This window comes from Sphaerulina musiva (genome assembly GCF_000320565.1).
Source record: "Sphaerulina musiva SO2202 unplaced genomic scaffold SEPMUscaffold_5, whole genome shotgun sequence".
In the NCBI taxonomy this organism is placed as follows: Eukaryota; Fungi; Ascomycota; class Dothideomycetes; order Mycosphaerellales; family Mycosphaerellaceae; genus Sphaerulina; species Sphaerulina musiva.
In genome coordinates this window covers 297,351-314,103 of record NW_016017387.1, presented here as the reverse complement: position 1 = coordinate 314,103, position 16,753 = coordinate 297,351, and the positions used below count along the sequence as shown (strand labels likewise).

The 16,753-nt window shown below is 52.1% G+C and overlaps 9 protein-coding genes across 9 annotated transcripts; 5 read left to right on the top strand and 4 right to left on the bottom strand.

The window, feature by feature from the left end:
• Positions 1-173: 173 nt before the first annotated feature.
• SEPMUDRAFT_85454 (FKBP_C-domain-containing protein) lies at positions 174-2,232 on the top strand. The gene is made up of 2 exons (XM_016910383.1): positions 174-859; positions 916-2,232. Exons 1-2 carry the CDS (start codon positions 287-289, stop codon positions 1,852-1,854), a joined length of 1,512 nt encoding a protein of 503 aa, XP_016760572.1. The 5' UTR covers positions 174-286; the 3' UTR covers positions 1,855-2,232.
• Positions 2,233-3,004: 772 nt separating this feature from the next.
• Positions 3,005-5,045, bottom strand: SEPMUDRAFT_149120 (SURF6-domain-containing protein). The gene is made up of 2 exons (XM_016905355.1): positions 4,952-5,045; positions 3,005-4,899 (listed from the first exon to the last, which is right to left on the bottom strand). The coding sequence occupies exons 1-2, from the start codon at positions 4,988-4,990 to the stop codon at positions 3,160-3,162; spliced, it is 1,779 nt and encodes a 592-aa protein (XP_016760571.1). The 5' UTR covers positions 4,991-5,045; the 3' UTR covers positions 3,005-3,159.
• Positions 5,046-5,271: 226 nt separating this feature from the next.
• Positions 5,272-7,326, top strand: SEPMUDRAFT_149119 (uncharacterized protein). The gene has a single exon (XM_016905354.1). The coding sequence runs from the start codon at positions 5,656-5,658 to the stop codon at positions 7,228-7,230; it is 1,575 nt and encodes a 524-aa protein (XP_016760570.1). The 5' UTR covers positions 5,272-5,655; the 3' UTR covers positions 7,231-7,326.
• An 880-nt stretch (positions 7,327-8,206) lies between these two features.
• Positions 8,207-9,070, top strand: SEPMUDRAFT_107964 (uncharacterized protein; the record flags this gene model as incomplete). Its single annotated transcript, XM_016900709.1, has 1 exon — positions 8,207-9,070. The coding sequence occupies one exon, from the start codon at positions 8,207-8,209 to the stop codon at positions 9,068-9,070; it is 864 nt and encodes a 287-aa protein (XP_016760569.1).
• A 288-nt stretch (positions 9,071-9,358) lies between these two features.
• SEPMUDRAFT_149118 (TRP-domain-containing protein) lies at positions 9,359-12,472 on the bottom strand. The gene has a single exon (XM_016905353.1). The coding sequence runs from the start codon at positions 12,130-12,132 to the stop codon at positions 9,895-9,897; it is 2,238 nt and encodes a 745-aa protein (XP_016760568.1). The 5' UTR covers positions 12,133-12,472; the 3' UTR covers positions 9,359-9,894.
• Positions 12,473-12,630: 158 nt separating this feature from the next.
• Positions 12,631-13,030, bottom strand: SEPMUDRAFT_117037 (uncharacterized protein; the record flags this gene model as incomplete). Its single annotated transcript, XM_016901304.1, has 2 exons — positions 12,631-12,883; positions 12,933-13,030. 2 exons carry the CDS (start codon positions 13,028-13,030, stop codon positions 12,631-12,633), a joined length of 351 nt encoding a protein of 116 aa, XP_016760567.1.
• A 559-nt stretch (positions 13,031-13,589) lies between these two features.
• SEPMUDRAFT_85444 (Metallo-dependent phosphatase) lies at positions 13,590-16,573 on the top strand. Its single transcript, XM_016910382.1, has 2 exons — positions 13,590-13,809; positions 13,892-16,573. The coding sequence occupies exons 1-2, from the start codon at positions 13,698-13,700 to the stop codon at positions 14,716-14,718; spliced, it is 939 nt and encodes a 312-aa protein (XP_016760564.1). The 5' UTR covers positions 13,590-13,697; the 3' UTR covers positions 14,719-16,573.
• SEPMUDRAFT_117035 (uncharacterized protein) lies at positions 15,086-15,376 on the bottom strand (the record flags this gene model as incomplete). The annotated part of the gene is made up of 2 exons (XM_016901303.1): positions 15,086-15,227; positions 15,303-15,376. 2 exons carry the CDS (start codon positions 15,374-15,376, stop codon positions 15,086-15,088), a joined length of 216 nt encoding a protein of 71 aa, XP_016760566.1.
• Positions 15,668-15,948, top strand: SEPMUDRAFT_117034 (uncharacterized protein; the record flags this gene model as incomplete). Its single annotated transcript, XM_016901302.1, has 2 exons — positions 15,668-15,799; positions 15,868-15,948. The coding sequence occupies 2 exons, from the start codon at positions 15,668-15,670 to the stop codon at positions 15,946-15,948; spliced, it is 213 nt and encodes a 70-aa protein (XP_016760565.1).
• Positions 16,574-16,753: the final 180 nt, after the last annotated feature.

Sequence of the window (16,753 nt, the reverse complement as noted above, 5' to 3'; positions counted from 1 at the left end):
CGGCTACCTGTATCTGTCGCGAAGCGGACGCGGTGATGTCGTGACCGTCGCGTAGCAGAGTGGAGCTACTGTAGCGACGGGCCGCGCCGAGCAAGCAACAAGCTCTGCTCTGTAGAAAAAAAATGTCCAGCCACATTGAACCTCTTTCCCACATCAACACCACTTTTGTCAATATCTCGACAGCAGTGCCTTTCAATCCGCGCTCTATCGTATTGTCCAAAAAATAGACCAACGGAGGTCGCGCACATCGCCGAAAACGCCTTGCCCCCGAGTCTTGTACAACAAAATGGCCGGTATGCTTCCCATGGCCCTCTATGGCCTCGAGGTGCCTTGTGGGGACGTCGCCATCCCAGCGCGCCCTGATATTCCGTCTGCCTACCGCATCACCATGGCTGCCATCGATCCAAGCGCCGAGCCTGAAGGAGATGAGGGTGTGCCAGCCCGTGCGACGCTGAAAATTATCCGCCAGGCGCTCACCGAGGACTACTCGGACGAGGAAGACGACGACGACGACGACTTCGACATTGAGGAGTTGGAGCGCATGATCGGGGAGCAAGGCGACTCGGACGAGGAAGATAGCGAAGACGAAGAGGTCAATGGCGGCCCAAGCGACCCAGCCAAGACCAAGGCTGCCCGCAAGGCTGCTGCTCAAAAAGCCATTGCCCAGCTCATCGCTGAGCAGGACGATGAGGACGAGGATATGGAGGATGCAGGGCTTGTCAACGGCAAAAAGTCTGCCAAAGCTCTTGGCAAGCGTCCTGCCGCGGATGATGAGGACGACGAGGACGACGAGGAGACCGACAGTGACGACGAGGGTGAGTACGAGGAGTTCGTCATCTGCACTCTGGATCCCACCAAAGTAAGTTATATTGTCTGCAACATATTACATGGGAAAATGCTGACGCTTCTATCTAGAACTACCAGCAACCGCTTGACATCACTGTTGGCGAGAACGAGCGCGTTCTTTTCAAGGTTTCTGGTACCCACTCCATCTACCTGACTGGCAACTATGTCCAGCCAGCCGATGAGCACCACCACGGACACGAGGGCATGTACGACCCAGACAGTGATGACGAGGACGACTACGATCTCGAGCCAGACAGCGATGAGCTGGACGAATACGACGAGGAGGATGACCTCGACGATATGGAGGACCCACGCATCACCGAAATCGAAGATGATGAAGAGGCACCAGCGCTCGTCAAGGCCACCAAAGCCGAGAAGAAGGGCAAGAACAAGCGCCCCGCTGAGGAGGAGACGGCCGACAGCTCCACCATCGACGAGCTAATCGCCAATGCTACCAAGAAGGACGAGAAGCTGAGCAAGAAGCAATTGAAGAAACTGAAGAAGAACGACGGCACTGCCGCCCCAGCCGACGAGGTTGCAAAGAAGGAGGCCGAGGCCCCAGGCTCGAACAAGTCTGACAAGAAGGTCTCATTTGCCAAGGAGCTCGAGCAAGGCCCAACCCCTACCAAGGACGCGAAGAAGGACAAGGCTGCTGCTACCTCCGGCCCTCGTACTGTTCAGGGCGTCAAGATTGATGACCGCAAGCTCGGTTCTGGTCCAGCCGCCAAATCGGGTGACCGCGTGAGCATGCGCTACATCGGAAAGCTCGAGAAGGACGGCAAGGTCTTCGATTCCAACAAGAAGGGCAAACCTTTCAGCTTCAAGCTCGGCTCGGGAGAGGTCATCAAGGGTTGGGACATTGGTATCGCTGGCATGGCTGCTGGTGGTGAGCGACGTATCACCATTCCTGCCAACCACGCTTATGGTAGCCGTGGTGCGCCTCCTTCCATTCCCGGCGGAGCTACCCTCGTTTTCGATGTCAAGCTCCTCGACATCAACAAGAAGTAAAAATTGTGATCGAAGCAAGGAAAAGGAAAAGGAAGAGAAAAGAGTGTACAACTTACGGCTGTTACTGTACGGAAAATGTATGGACTAGTCTACTCCCAGTACCCCAAGCGCTGGAGGGAAGGACGACTAGAGTCTCTATTATCCACACGAGAGTTACTGCGAGTTCTGGTATTTTCTTTGTGTGCGTGTGTGTGTTTTTTCTTTTCCTTTTAGTGTTGCTGGCATTCTCGCGCTTCTCTTTGAAGATACCCGACTTGCATAGGTATTCTTGTAGCATTGCAGGGATGATGGGTGAAACTCCTCTGATGGCGTGTGTAGGTAGGTAGGATACTTATGTATCTATCTCTGTGTACAAAAATAAAAAAAAGTTCATGGACGGAGGAAAAATAGAATGGATGTTTTAAGTGAGGAGTAAGGTAGGTATGTCAGGTAGGTAGCGTAGGTACCTAACTAAGGTACCTATACCTACCTACCTTACCTAAGTGTGCAAGAAAGAAAATACAACAACGGAACTTTTCGGTTTCAAAGCCACCTACCTACATGTACCTACCTACCTAACCTACCTTGTATAGGTACCTTTAGTTTTACCGATTCACGGCATGTTCGATAGCATACCTAGCCGCCCATCGTCATCATTTAGGACAGGTTACAGGTACACCGTACATGTAGGCTGTGATTCCCTCTTCACTATTCTCACCATTCTCACCATTTTGCAATCGACGCACGCGTAGAGCCCCAGCGTAAGGTACCTGACCTTATAGATATCCCGTCCTTCCCCTACATGTACCTACCTACTCGTCATTTTTGTTCCCTCGCCAAGTGCTGCCTCCTACCTTATCCATTCATCCATTCTCTTCCTTTTTTGAAAAGGCAAAGGAAAATTACACAGTGAGGTACCGAGGGTAAGGTGTTGAAGACGGGGGCAGGCTGGGCAGCTGACAATGGGAGGGAGAATGGAAACGCAATGAGGTTTAGTCGAAAGATCACTTTTGTCCCATGTACTGTAGGTATGTACCTACCCGACGGGTTCGATTCTTGGGAAGATGTGTACGGTGAGGGTATACTTTACATATATATATATGTATACGATGAACGTACAGACAGAGAGAACGCGAATGAAAGGAACATGTCGAAAAGGTGGTTTTTTTTTAAGGATAGATACCTGACCTTACCTTACCCTAGGTACCCAAGCATTCCATCTCATGAAGTTGCTCTCCACACTCCTGTTTGTCTGTCATAAATGTATGTCTACCTATACAATCGCGCGCCACTCCATATCACAAAGAATAGCAGTCATCCTACCTACTACGCCTTGAATCTGCCTTCAAACCCCGCTCGGGGCTTTTTCTTGCCTCCACCGGGCTTACCGCCCTTTTTCTTACCACCACCTTTGGAGCCCTTCTCTTCTCTCCTTTTGGCGAGATTTGTTTCGCGTTTCTTTTGCTTGAGCTCCTTGCCCTTCACCACAGCCTCTTTGCGCTCAGTCCACTCGGATTCAGATTTCCCCTTGGCCTTTTCTTTACGCTTCAGGGCTTTCTTGAGTAAGCTCGTGTCGTCTCGTATCCTTTCGCCATGTGCTCGCTTCTTGGCATTCAACCACATGTCCTTCTCTGCGATGTCCGCTTTCTTGGCTGGATCAAGCCCGGCCAGTCTGGCTTCCTTCTTTTGTGCGGCTAGGAGAGCAGTCTTCGGGTCTTGGGGTCCCTTCTTCTTCACAGCATCCTTCAATGTGCTAAGACCAGCATCTGCGGATGTGCCGTCCTCGAACGCCAGTCTGGAGAAAGCGAAGCTGTTCTCAGCAGGCGAGCGAGGTCTGGGACTGTTCCGCCCACTGAATATATCCGCCGCGGGACTTCCAGAGCCACGCAGCTGTTCTTCGCGCTTTCGTGCTTCTTCCTCCTTGGCTTTCTGACGTAGCTCTTTCTTGTGTGCTTTACGGCGCTCTTCCTTCTGCCTTCGCTGGTCAAGAAGCTCCTGTCGGGATGTGGCAGGCTTGCCGTCGATACCGTCAGCCTTTCGCTTCGCTCTCAGCTCTTCGATGCGCTTTCGTAGCCGCTCCTGCAGCTCAGCCTGGTCCACGTTTGGGATTTGGATTTTGGGCGATGATGTGCCAGACGGCATCTCAGCGTTTGTTGTGGATGGATCGAATTTGGGAAGTGCAATTTGTGTGGGCGCTTTCATCTTGGGCTCATGCGCAGGATTCACCTTGGCCACAGGCTTGACATTATTTGTCGAGGATTTTTGCTTTGGTGTGGGCTTTTTGGTGTCGTCCACGGCGGGTGGCGGATCTATAGAGGAGGACGAGGAGGCTTCAGAAACGTTAGTTGCAACGTCAAAAGCCGGACTGTCGACGTTCGGACTTGTCGGTGCTGAAGATGCCTCTTCGTTTTCATGTTCATGGATTGCTTCAATATCGTCGTGCCCCTCGTCTCCAGCGTCGGAGCCGGCGAGTCCAGAAAAGTCGACATCAGCCAGGTCTGCGGTACTGATCTCCACCGCGTCATCTTCGCTATCGTCGTTGTCGTCGTCGTCGTCATTGTCGTCGAGTTCATCGTCCTCAGCGCCACCATTTGCCTGGCTGTTCACGGCCTGCGCTTCTTCCGACTGTTGCTTCAGCTTGGCCTCTCTCTTTGCTTTCGCTTTCAGGACTTTCGCATCAAGCTTTGCCTTCTTTTCTTGTCGCTTCGCCTTGCGCTTCTCGGCAATCTGCTTCCGCCTTACTTCAGGATCCAACTCGTCCTTTTTCTGGCGCTTGCTGTTGGTTTGCGACTCGACTTCTTTCTCCGCCTCACTCTCCGCGTCTTCCATTCCCAGCTCGCGCTTCCTCTTCTTTTCGCGTTCCTTCATGACGTCCAAAGCAGTCTTTTGGTTAGCAGGATCCAGTTTCGCCTTCTTTGCAGCCCGCTTTTCCTCTTTCGTTTGCTTCTTCCGGTTCCATTGTTTGTCGGGGTCCAATCCGTCTTCAATCTGTGCTCCATAGTAGTCGCGGGCAGGTGTCAGTGCGAGCAGCGATTCGAAAGCTTTGCTGTGGCTCTGGAGGCGTTCCTGTCGCTGTGTTAGATCTCCTCTTCTTCACATGAGCGCCGACTGATATCACCTCCAGCCCGTCCAAGACGTCTTTCTGCTCTTCAGCCATTCTGGAGTATTATCTGGGCTGTATCGAGGTGGATACGCAAGTCGCCGCGTTGTCGTCGTTAAACTCGACCTCAATGTTCACACCGAATTTCAATTTTCGAGTAGGGCAAAAGTACCTAGTGGGGAACTTATGCCGGTCTAACCGCATCAGGCGTTCGGGCTTCGGCAGCCGCATTATCGACCGGCCAACCGTGAACCAAACACTTCCGGTGCCATCTTTCACTTCTGCACGACTCCATGGCCTTCATATCCGCTGCAACGGTGATTTACATATGCTGACAACAGAAAAGAGCGAATCTTGCGGAGCGTATGGGCTGATGCGATCAGCTATTGTGATGCCTGCTGCTGCTCGTCGGCGCCGCATGGACATATAGTCCGTCTTGGGCTCAGCTCAGCCACCATATTGCCTCCTCACTCGTCGTAATCCTTGCGATTCGTTCACGGAGGTTTGCTGTGTGGGCTGCGTACAACCATCATTTGTTGCACATCTCGCACATTCCTCTTTGTTCTGTACGAACTTCACCATCCATCTTTCTCGAGACCGTAACGCGGCTGCGTGGAATAGTCGAGCGCGACTGCCTGGCAACAGGGAGCACATATTCGCTTCGATCGGAGACATCGAACCACGACGAATCCACCTTACTAGGTACACATACGCCAGGAAGCATGACATACGATATGGAAGCTACCATAGTAGAAGCGACTTCTCTCTCAGCCATCACCGACATTGCAGCCAATCCGCCCCGACATGCAGGAATTCCCCCAGAGACGCCGAGACTGCCACTGATACTCTACATTGCCCGAGTGCCCGGAAGCCGGGATGTCTTTCTCACCCCCATGAAGCCGCGTGAGAAGGTCGTCACAGCAGAGGATGTTGCGAGCTCCCTGTACTATATCCATGTCAATGCAACAGAAGATTATGAAGTGCCGCCGAGTCGACCGTCATCGGTAGACGCAGATGCATCACGTCTGTTGCCAGTACCGGAGGAGAGACTACGAAGGAAACCTGTGCTGCCTAGAAGGCCGATTGCACCTCCTAGCCCACCATATCCTCTGGACGATGGCCCATCACAAGTGCACTGGAGAACGCCCAGCCCGCCTAGGCATGGTCGTTTGGCACGTAAGCCGGTAGGCAGCAGCAATGGTAGCAACGGCCATGGCAACCTGTCAAGTCCAGGCCTGCCAGTGCTACGAAGTCGGCCACTGCCTTCGCCACCTGCAGATCAGGAACCACATGAACCATCTTTGCACGCTTACAACAAGCACCTCCTTCGCCGCGCCGAATCGAGTGATGAGAACAACCCATACACAATGCCCGTCTCGGAGCCAACGCCGCTGCCTATTGACTCGGCAGACCTCCCGCAGCCAGGGTCTCTGACATTGATCCGTCGTGACCCTGCATCAAGCGATCAATGGAATGTTGCCCTCATTCATGATCCGCCGCTCGAAGAGATCTCTTCTGCTGTTCTTCGTAATCCGACTGCCGCACAAAGGACCAAACGAAGCGGCGCGCCGCTCTTTTTGGACATCTCGAATCCTGCATATGCTCAATATCTCCCGGATGAGCGACCCGAGTCCCGTGTCAGTCAAGATACGACAAGCTCAGGAAACAGTAATGCACCTGATGGCGTCTTCCGGAGACGCCTCTATATGCCTGGCTCGAAGTATAGTGCGCACGAGTACAGTCAGCATGGCAAATCTGGATCTGTCAGCTCTTTTGACGAAGGATCGTCGTCACGCTGGACCGCGAGTCGATCGTCGTTGAATGTTTCCAGCCAGTCTTCGTATGCAGATCGAAGAAGTAAAGGCTATACATTCACGAGTCCTTGGAATGCGCGGTGCGAGTTCTCTACGGGAGTCTCGGGTAGGAGTCTGAAATGCCGACATCACTTACCTTCGATCTACGGGGCCACGACGGGCGTGGAGGTCTCGGAGCTGCGCTTCAATTTACCTACTGCTTCATCAAAGGTGGCGAATACTCCGCTCAGTGATAGGAGGTCTTCTTATCTTCCCGGCTTCCACAGGAGGCTGGACTCGAGCAGCGACAACGGCAGCGTTGATTTCGTGTTTGATGAAGATGGAAAGCTCGATCTGACACTCGGTCAAGAGAAAGCGGGAGGTGGCTTTGGAGGAAAGCAAGCAAAGCTCGGCAAGCTGATCATCCAGCCTGAGGGACTGGCAATGCTAGATCTGCTTGTGGCTGCGAATGTTGGTTTGTGGTGGAGAGCTTGGGGGAGATGAGGTGCAATTTCTGCCGACGCTGACATGACTGCAGAGAGTGCTTACAAGGTCAATTATGAGAATATGCATATACGATACAAAGAATCACACGAATCCTCACCCAGAATGGTGTTCAGGCAGGCCCCATTGATTCTCTCTCTGTCACGAGAAGAAAGTCATGATATCGCCGGGCTTCGCCTGGCAAGGCTGGCAGTGGTTTACTGCATGCCAAGACGACACCCTGCTAGTTTTCTCGCCTCTGTCCACCCACCTCGTTTTTCACACTTCTCAACGACATCGACACTCAAAACCGATGACTTGTCCGCTTTCATGCATAATACGCTGATAGTCTGTTACTATTTTGTGTATTTGATGCTGTTTCTGGCAGCGAGCTATTCTATACGAGGGAGATCCGCATACTAACCGTGGTTCTAGCGCGCCTATGTCTCGGTTTGTTGATACGGATCATATCATCATACCTCACCTGAGTTGTTCATGAGGTGGTGAAGGACGGTTGCAGCTGATGGCCACCAGTACAATGTACATATATCGTGATCTCAGCAGCTATTGCGCAAACAAGACACTACAGAGTGAGATGTGATTCCACAATAATTCATCACAAGGCGAAATTGAAAAAAACCGTGGTCAGAGTCTGCGGTGGCACCCGCATAGAATAGCGTCTTCCGCCAATGCAGCCTGCCGCTTGTATAAACAGAGCCATCCGATCACTCGTCGTCACTAAACCCGTACCGGGGTCTTTTAGTGCGGTTGTGCTTGTGACGCTCTCTCTGAAGAGCATACAGCAGATAAAGTAGATATACCAGCCACTTCTCCACGCGGACGTGTTGCACGCCTCACGTTTTTTACCTTCTTCTAATCATACCTCTCCTGATACTTCTCCTTTTCACCTGCGCTCGCTACCTCGTAGCATAGACGTACGATTCATTCAAAAACTACCACTCCAGTCTCGAAAAGACAAACCACCGACCGATCGACAATGGGCATCTACTCCCCAGCAGTCTGTCACCGACTCATATCAGAAAATCTCTCCGAAATCGACCATCAATGCTCTTTATGTCTGTTCTTGACTGGTCGAAGCAACACCGCCGCAAACACCACCAATTGTCAACACCGCAACAACTCGAAAATTGCAAATTCGTCATTTTCGCAATCGGTGCATACTCCTTTGTCGGAAACTTCTTCGTTTTATACTTGTTATTCGACTTTTTCGATGGGGTCGGGGGTATTATCTACTACTGCTAGTACTACTACGACAAGAACGAGAAGTTCTTTTGGTGGTAGTAGTAGTAGTCGCGGCAGTAGCTGTAGCAGGAGTTTTTCTTCTGCTTCTTCTTCTTCTTCTTCTTCTTCTTCTTCTTCTTCTTTTGATACGACGACGAAAACTTTCGAGCTGCCGATTTGCAGTGGTAGCATTTCGGACTCTTCTACTTCCTCTTTGAAGAAGAAGAAGTCTCTTCGAAAGGAACGACGACGACAACAACGACACGAAAATTCCTCTTTTTCTCCGTTACTTTTGCTCCGCCGACGTCCTTCTCCTACGAAACTTTCGCTGAGAGAGTTGAATTATCGACAACAACGGCAAGAGAAACAAGAAGAAGAAGAGGAAGAGGAAGAAGAAGAAGAAGAAGAAGAAGAAGAAGAAGAAGAAGAAGAAGAAGAAACCAACGAAGAAAACAGCAACGAAAAAGAAGGATCAATAAGCTATCATCATCATCATCATCATCATCAGAGCAAAAAATCCCCTCATTCGCTCCTACTGCTGCAGCTGAGAGAGAAGCAGTCGGAATACTTGTTGCAGAAGGTTTATGAGAGGCAGGTGGGGGAGTATTTGAATGGCTAGGTAGGACAGGATGAAAAGGAAGAAGGGAAAGGAAGAAGGGAAGAAGGAAAACAAGACAGGCGAGAGAGGTGACGGACGGGGATATGATAATGATAAACTACCTTGGGTATTATTCAGGTTGGAAGAAGATGGGGGAAATGATGTGACAAAAGATGGAATATGTGCAAATGTTATGATATGATGATTTATATAGATAAAAGAATATTAGGAGTAGAAGATACGGTAGGTTTGGGTCGCGTTGCGTTGTAGTAATTCCCGTCATTGATGTGATGTGATTTGATTTGATTTGATTTGGTTTGATTCATTTCCATCAAGCAAAGCAAGACTGGAAGATATAATTACTAAGGTAAGTTACCTGTACACATACTCTCTCTCCTAAAGAGGGATGGGTTTCTTCTTCTTCTTCTTCTTCTTCTTCTTCTTCTTCTTCTTCTTCTTCTTCTTCTTCTTCTAGGTGCACAAGAAGTATGTCTCATTGTGTGTCTGTCTGTCTCTCTTCTTCTTCTTCTCTCTCTCCCTCCCTCTCTTTCCTTCCCATGCGACATCCGTTAAGTTACAAGTCAGTACTATGCGGGAAAAGTTTCACAAGTTTTCGGTCCGGTCCCCAAAACTCCCGTTTCTTCTTCTTCTTCTTCTGTTTACAATGAATGATGCGATGTGAAATGCGCTTTTTTACACCAGAATCCCCACTGAGAGAGATAGAGAGAGAAGAAACCAAAAGATGATAAAAAAAGCTGCTCAAGGTGTCGTTCGTTTGGTCGCTAAATGTGTCACAAGATATCAAAAGAAAACATGCGGAAATGCAATGCAACCCATCATCGCTGTTACGATGCTCGTCCATAGTGGATATCGGGTAAACGTGGTTCGCGCTCCAAGTCCAGGTCTCGTGATACTGAAGAGCCACGACTCTGGTCTCGGAAATGGCCCTGGGCACCCATACTCGCCGCTCTCGCAATCAGATGATCATCTTCGTGGAAGATGCCAGGTGGGGTTTCTGGTCTCCCTCGCTGCCGCTCGACGGGATCGTAGCGGCCTCTCGCAGGCGCGAATGGCGAGGAAGATACGATGGGCGCAGCTTTGTACGATGTGTTTTCGTCGACGAAGGGGTGCTTGACATCCGTCATGAGCAAGCTGTTTCGTGCGTCGAGGGGGGTGAGAGCGTCGAGGTCTCGGTTCATCTTTTCGCGTTCTTTGCGGGCTCGTCGGTGCGGGTTTTCTTTGACGCAGGTGATGATGGCATTGACGGCGATCAATATCGCCAGAATGCCTGTCATCACGGATTGTACTACAATCAGGACGACGCCCGTCACAGTTTTGGTGGTCTGACTGAGGCCGAGCTCTTGCACGAAGACCAAGACACACACCACAGACAACACGCGCACTGTTTGGATGCTGATGTTGATCCACTTGCCGCTCGTGCGCTGGTAGGGTCTTGTCCACAGCAAGAAGATGAGCATAATGGCCTCGACAATCAGCTGCCCTGCGGCCTGGATCATGCCGTGACCATTTGCGCCGGCAATGATACACCCACGCGCAAACATGTACACAATCGTCGGCATAAAGATCCACCAGTATCCCTTCTTGTAATTGTCGTAGAAGAGCGAGTACTTGATCCAGAGGTCCTTGTCCTCATAGAGCTTCGACGCATCGCCTTCCATCTTCTTGGCCTGACGCGCGATCGACCAGATCTTGAAAGCGAAGAAGGCCAGGAGCGCAGTAAACAGGGCAAAAGTCACGCCCGCCAGGACCTTCGCAGCCCATGAGTCGCCACTCGTGAACTGATAGACACAGTACAGTGTCCATGATCCGTAGAGCAGAAGGACCAGGTTGGTAATTGCCTTGGCCATGCGCCACCAGTATCGCTTGCGCCAGGACTCGAAGTATGGACTGAGCTTTCCACATTGTGCCCAGCCTTCGAGGATCGCCTTGAACAGAAGGATCAGGACAATAATCGCTGCGACCGCAATAGCCCACACCAGCAATACAGTCATGAAAGTGTTGGACGACGGGATGCTGAGCTGCTCCACATAGGCCTGGATGCCGGAAACAAATTCTTGATCTTTATTGTTTGTTGCTGAGGTCGACTCATTCGTCGCACTGCCGCTGCCCCCGTTGAAATCAGTCGAGGTTCCGTTGATGGATGTCGTTGTGCCATCACGCGCCCACAGGAAGAGTGTATCCAGGGCACGCTTGGTGAGGCTGGAGTTTCCGGAGTCGTCCGTGTGGACCAGCGTGACATTGTTCTTCAAATACTCGTAGTTGTTGTGCGTGATGTTGCCTCCCGTCTTGGCTCTGAACTGATCAATGGCCGTCTGCATCTGGCCCCAGGGCACTAGCCCGGTGGAAAAGGCAAAGTTTGATGCGAAACTTTGGTACACCTTGGGGTACTGTACCGAAAGCATGCCGTTTATCGCCATACCCTGAAACCATCCGATGACCTCACCGAAGGTAGGAGATGGTGTAGATGCACCCGCTCCGCCACCGACAGCAGCAACTGCACCACCCACCGCACTCGCCGCGAGCGCAGCCGCAGCCACACCAGCGGCGGCATAGCCCACGACTGGCAGGTTGACAGTCTTTCCATTCGACACTGTCGACTGCACACACGCAATGTCTGCCCCTCCGTCCGCGCTCTTGACCTGCAACTTCACTAGCCCATCCAAGTCGGGAATGCTGAAAGCAATGGCGGGTATTTGGCTGGCGTATTCCTCTGGTACGATTTGCGAGCCTTTGCTGGCGAAAGATCCTGCTGGTATCGGACACAGCTGCTCAACATGTTGCTCCGACCCACACGGGTCCCAATCCTTTTCGTACACTTGTCTCCCATATGCTGTCACCACGAGGTTCAGCAGCACCTTTTGCTCTTTTGTGCTCGTGCCCGCAACGTCGAAAGTGATTTCTCTGGTATTTTTGTCGTAAGAAACGTCGAGAGCCTGGACGGAGACGCTGTCGGAGGTTGAACATAACGAGTAACCATCGGTCGAAAGCACATCTGCAGCGAGTACGCTGGCCGGCAGCGCACTGAGTGCAAGGGGAAGGAGAAGGTGGCGACTGTTCCGCATATTAGGCGATAGAGGCCTCTCGCCCCAGAATGAAAGGACCGTTTCCTTCGCTCGTCACGTCAAAGATAGTAGTCGGGTGGATGTTGTATGGTTGTATGGTTGTTTGCGTTGCACGGAGAAGTCGAAGGCAACGAGATGGAGCTCGTGTTCCAGACGCTCTTGGACCTCGATATCCGGTGTTTCACCTTTTAGCAAGAACCCCTGTCGGTGCTAAAAAGCACGCCAAAAAGGGCTTTATACAGGGACCGAAAACGAGGGTGAATGACCTATCACCCCCAGGTTAACGAGAGTAGCAGCGGAGAGCGAGGAACAGTTGTACGGACACGTTCTGAGCTGAATGACAACAAAAATAACGAAGCAGTTGAAAAAAGGAATACGAGACAGTTTGGAGAAAGAAAGGGTCGAGTGCCACGCAAGCTGGAAAGTCACCGCTTTTCTTGGGGAATGATTGGATGAGAGGGCGTCACGTCCCGTTTAGTGCAGGTTTCCGTGCTATGTTTAGGCTGCATTGTCTGCGGCCTGTTTCGCGCTCCAAGCAGCGAGGCGAGGCTCGGCTCCAATCTGTAATTCTGCGTTTGTGCGTTGTTCTTTGCTCTCAGACTTGCTGGGGCCTCTGGCCTGGGGGAACTGCCAGACTGCCAGACTGGGGGCCTGCCTCTGCGCCTGGGGATGGAGGCCCGTCGTTTGCATCTCGCAGCGGAGGGTGAAGGATGCAGCGCCAGACAGATGTGATCCCGTCTGAAGCTTCATCCTGCCTGCTGCCGGTCAGCCTGTTCACCCACCACGACTTGGAGGCGTACACTACCAGTGCTTGTTTGCTGGACTTGACACTCGTTCTGTTGTTCCGTGACGACTCCTCCTGGTTGCTGGCGCCGAAATGGAAAAGGCGCCGCGCCATTTGAGCCTCCCGCCGACAGTCTCAGCGGCTGTGGCTGTTTGGGCGGAGCTAGAGGGAATAAAGGAAAAGATGCGCAAGCGATGGGCGAGACTCTTGGCGTGTCCCACGGCGCGCCGCGTGGTCTGGTCATTGCCTTGGTGCCTGGATGCCTGGGTGGTGCACAGGAGGCTATTGTTGCCTGATGGTACCAGGTAGAATCAGTGTCATCGTCGTCGTCGTAGTCATTCTCCCTCAACAATGGCAGTGCTATAGACACGAGGATAGGTAGGGTCAGGGCAGCTGCCATCGAATATATTATATCCTAGTTGAGTCGAGGTTATAAAAGCCCTAAGGGGTACATGTACGGTAGTTATGGTACTTTACCTGACGGGAAAGATGGAGTCTGCCAAGAGAATAATATCTCGCGGTCATCAGCAATCCTCAGGCCACCACCACCAACACAACCTGCTCAAAGCATGACGCCTCATCACAACACTTGGTAGTTCTAGTTGTCCGCCTCGCCTCGCCTCGCCTTGCCTCGCCTCCGCCGTGACATTCATCCCCCCCGCTGGAGCACCATGTCGAAATAACAACAACTACTTGAATAACACAACTCCCCGTAGCGCAATATACCCGCGGCACGAGTGGGCGAGGAAACACCTTTTCTACCGACCGGACAGCACTCAACATGCCCAAGTTGTGGGCCATTGCTGATATTCACTTATCCTTCAAGTCGAATAGAGATGAATGGGCCAAGCTGAAGCATCGACAGGATGACGGCCTGATCCTAGCCGGCGATGGTATGCTCCCCGGACGTTTTCGTCCTACTAAGTTAGCCGCCAGGCGGGCACAGCTGACATAATAACAACAATCACGCAACAGTCGGAGAGTCCTTGGAGCATATGCAACTAGCATTTCGAAAGGCTACCCGGCGATACAAGCATGTCTTCTGGGTTCCCGGCAACCACGAGCTGTATACCAGCTCGCTATCCTCCCTGCGCGAGGAAGAAAGGCAGCTGCGCGGGGAAGCCAAATACCACGCCTGCGTCAAGATCGCCCAGCATTATGGTGTCCTGACGCCAGAGGACGACTATATGACCTGGGACTACGAGAATGAAGATGGCTCCGCCGGAAAAGCCGTCATTTGCCCCATTTTCACCTTGTACGACTACTCCTTCCGCCCTCCCGAGGTTTCGCGCGAACAAGCACTCGATTGGGCCTTGGAAGAAGGCATTCAAGCCTCCGACGAGACGCTGCTTCATCCAGATCCCTATGCGACACGTGATGCCTGGTGTACACGTCTCGTGTCTGAAGCCGAGATCAAGCTCGAGAAAGCGGCTGCGGCAGGCTTGCCCTTAGTGCTCATCAACCATTGGCCCCTACGAGAGGATACTGTATATATACCCCGAGTCCCCCGCTTCAGCCTGTGGTGCGGTACCAAGGAGACCAATGATTGGCATACGAGATTCCATGCAAAAGTCGTGGTGACGGGACATCTGCATGTCAGGCGGACTGATTGGATTGACGGCGTCCGCTTCGAGGAAGTGTCCTTAGGCTATCCTCGTCAATGGGAAGATGCCAAGAACGCCGGCAACGATGTCAATACGTTGATGCGAGAGATTCTGCCGGGACCCGTCACACCGGAGCCTGGTCATGAACCGCCAACCACTTTCCTGAGGCTGGGAGTCGAACAGAAACAGTGTATGTGAGGCAGGCGATGATTGACTATACCACAGCTTCGATCTCGGATCTCGTGTGCTAGGGCTAGTCGGTCTGTCCGTCGACGCAGTCGGGCACTCATTGGCACATTAGTGGAAGCAAGCGAGCACGCGCCAATCCTTTACAAGCTCTCGGATCGTACTCGAGGGCATCGAGTTCGCCTCTCTGTCGACACGGCAGAAGAGGCATACATCATCTACTATATCTCAGGAAACGGAGCCCAAGACAGCGGCTAAATCTGCTCCAACCGCTCTAGCTGGCCCACCGCCGACGAAACATCTCCCTCCGCCGCAAATATGCCATGCCCGCAGCATGGCCCAACCTCCGAGTTGGAGGTGGCTCTACGATCATCCCTTTTCAAGACACGATCCGTGTGCACTTCAAGCTTTGTACAAATTGAGCTCCGACATCATGGGGGTTACTGAGCTTGCAGATGATGTCTACAATCTTCTGTGGTCTGCCGTTGATGGCCGGCTCAGTTGGTAGGGTACTGCGCGAGCTGGCAGAGTGATCAGTATCATTTGCAACATGGGGCGGTATGCTCCGTGGCACTGCAGACAGAACTGTCACTTACTTGGCTGTGGTCATGCTATGGATGTCACCAAAGCTGGTGTGCTCGCTCTCTGAGCGTGAGTGCATCAAGGACATGCTGAAAGCTTAAGGACGCAGTCTCTGGCCGCTCGAGTCCGGTGCTGGGAAGTTGGGACGACTACAACAAGGGGATCGATCATACATGGCGCGCTACTTGCTGAGGAGTGCTCGAGAGCTGGACTACTATGATCGTTTCCACAACATATTCCCCCGGTTGAGCCTTCTCTGTGCTGACACCCTATGTGGGGCTATACGTACATTTCCACATATGGGCTGCCAGCTACAGGCCACCCGGAACGGAGGTAGTCTTGCCGCTGGCTTGTCCCAACGGGGCCTCACCTTTCCATCATGGCTTGCACAACCAGCTCAGGGATACCAGCCCTGGTGATCGTCGCCTCGTCAGTCACTCTCCAAGCTTTCCACTCTCCAGACACCGAACGACATCCAGTGCAGCTGTTGGACTCTGACATGGCCGAAGAGGTTCGCGGCTTCGAGGCGGAATCAGGGAAGTCTGGACTGACGTAGCCACCACTGCTTGTTCCTACCAGGCTACGACCTGGTATCTTCAACTACGGGTTCATAAGGCAAATGCAGTGATCCAGGGAGCACTCGAAAAGCTCGTGGCGTGATGAAGTCATCAGCGGCGGCATAATATCTCGCTCTGCTACTCCTTGTCAGTTTTCACCCACCAGACGGAGCCATGGAAACCTTTTCTGCTTGCAAGTAGAAATTATAGCAAACTTTCTCAGACGGCTGGTCCTGGCTTTGAGCTGCAGAATCCTTGCTTGCGGAAACAGGTCGGCCGAGATCACGTTCACAGCCAAGCGAGCCTGACCACCTACCTGACCTTATACTACATGTACTTCTACTCCACACCCCACGCTTTCCCCGTCTTCCACGTCGTTCCCATTCACAACAGACTTTCCTGCCGAGAAACTGCAATGAGTAAAAAGGTTCTTGGAGCTTCGAAACTGTAGGCCCAAGTCGTTCACATATGCCGCACACCAGGGACACATTCACCAGTCGGTTGAGAAATCTGTGCACAAGCATGCCCATGGCCTATGAGCTTATTCTCCTTTGAGCCAAAGTCTGTTAATTAGGATGGGCAGCCCTGTCGGCAACTTCCCATATGCATGTGATGGAAGTACCGTGCTCACTGCTGACATTCTTAGGCACCAAGGCACATACAATTGACCTCCCCAAAACAATCTCGTTTCATCTGTTGCCACGTTGTAGAGGCTTAGACACATCCACATCTAATAATGCTACGTTGCAGCTTTTACCTACTGCGCAGTGAGAGGTGGCGACTATGTTGTTGCCGATGGTGGCTTCACGGCTCCTCCTTGCATATTCTTTTTTTTTTCGGATGCTGAGGTTCGAGGACGGCATACCTACTGTATAGGCTTGAACCTAGACCGTGAACGAGGGCATATC

Bases quoted from the DNA above. Each gene is read 5' to 3' on its own strand.
- SEPMUDRAFT_85444 (XM_016910382.1), top strand. From the start codon at position 13,698: ATGCCCAAGTTGTGGGCCATTGCTGATATTCACTTATCCTTCAAGTCG. The intron at 13,810-13,891 runs GTATGCTCCCCG...ATCACGCAACAG, and splicing joins CCTGATCCTAGCCGGCGATG to TCGGAGAGTCCTTGGAGCAT.
- SEPMUDRAFT_149118 (XM_016905353.1), bottom strand. From the start codon at position 12,132: ATGCGGAACAGTCGCCACCTTCTCCTTCCCCTTGCACTCAGTGCGCTG.
- SEPMUDRAFT_149119 (XM_016905354.1), top strand. From the start codon at position 5,656: ATGACATACGATATGGAAGCTACCATAGTAGAAGCGACTTCTCTCTCA.
- SEPMUDRAFT_85454 (XM_016910383.1), top strand. From the start codon at position 287: ATGGCCGGTATGCTTCCCATGGCCCTCTATGGCCTCGAGGTGCCTTGT. The intron at 860-915 runs GTAAGTTATATT...GCTTCTATCTAG, and splicing joins GCACTCTGGATCCCACCAAA to AACTACCAGCAACCGCTTGA.
- SEPMUDRAFT_149120 (XM_016905355.1), bottom strand. From the start codon at position 4,990: ATGGCTGAAGAGCAGAAAGACGTCTTGGACGGGCTGGAG. The intron at 4,900-4,951 runs GTGATATCAGTC...ACACAGCGACAG, and splicing joins ACGTCTTGGACGGGCTGGAG to GAACGCCTCCAGAGCCACAG.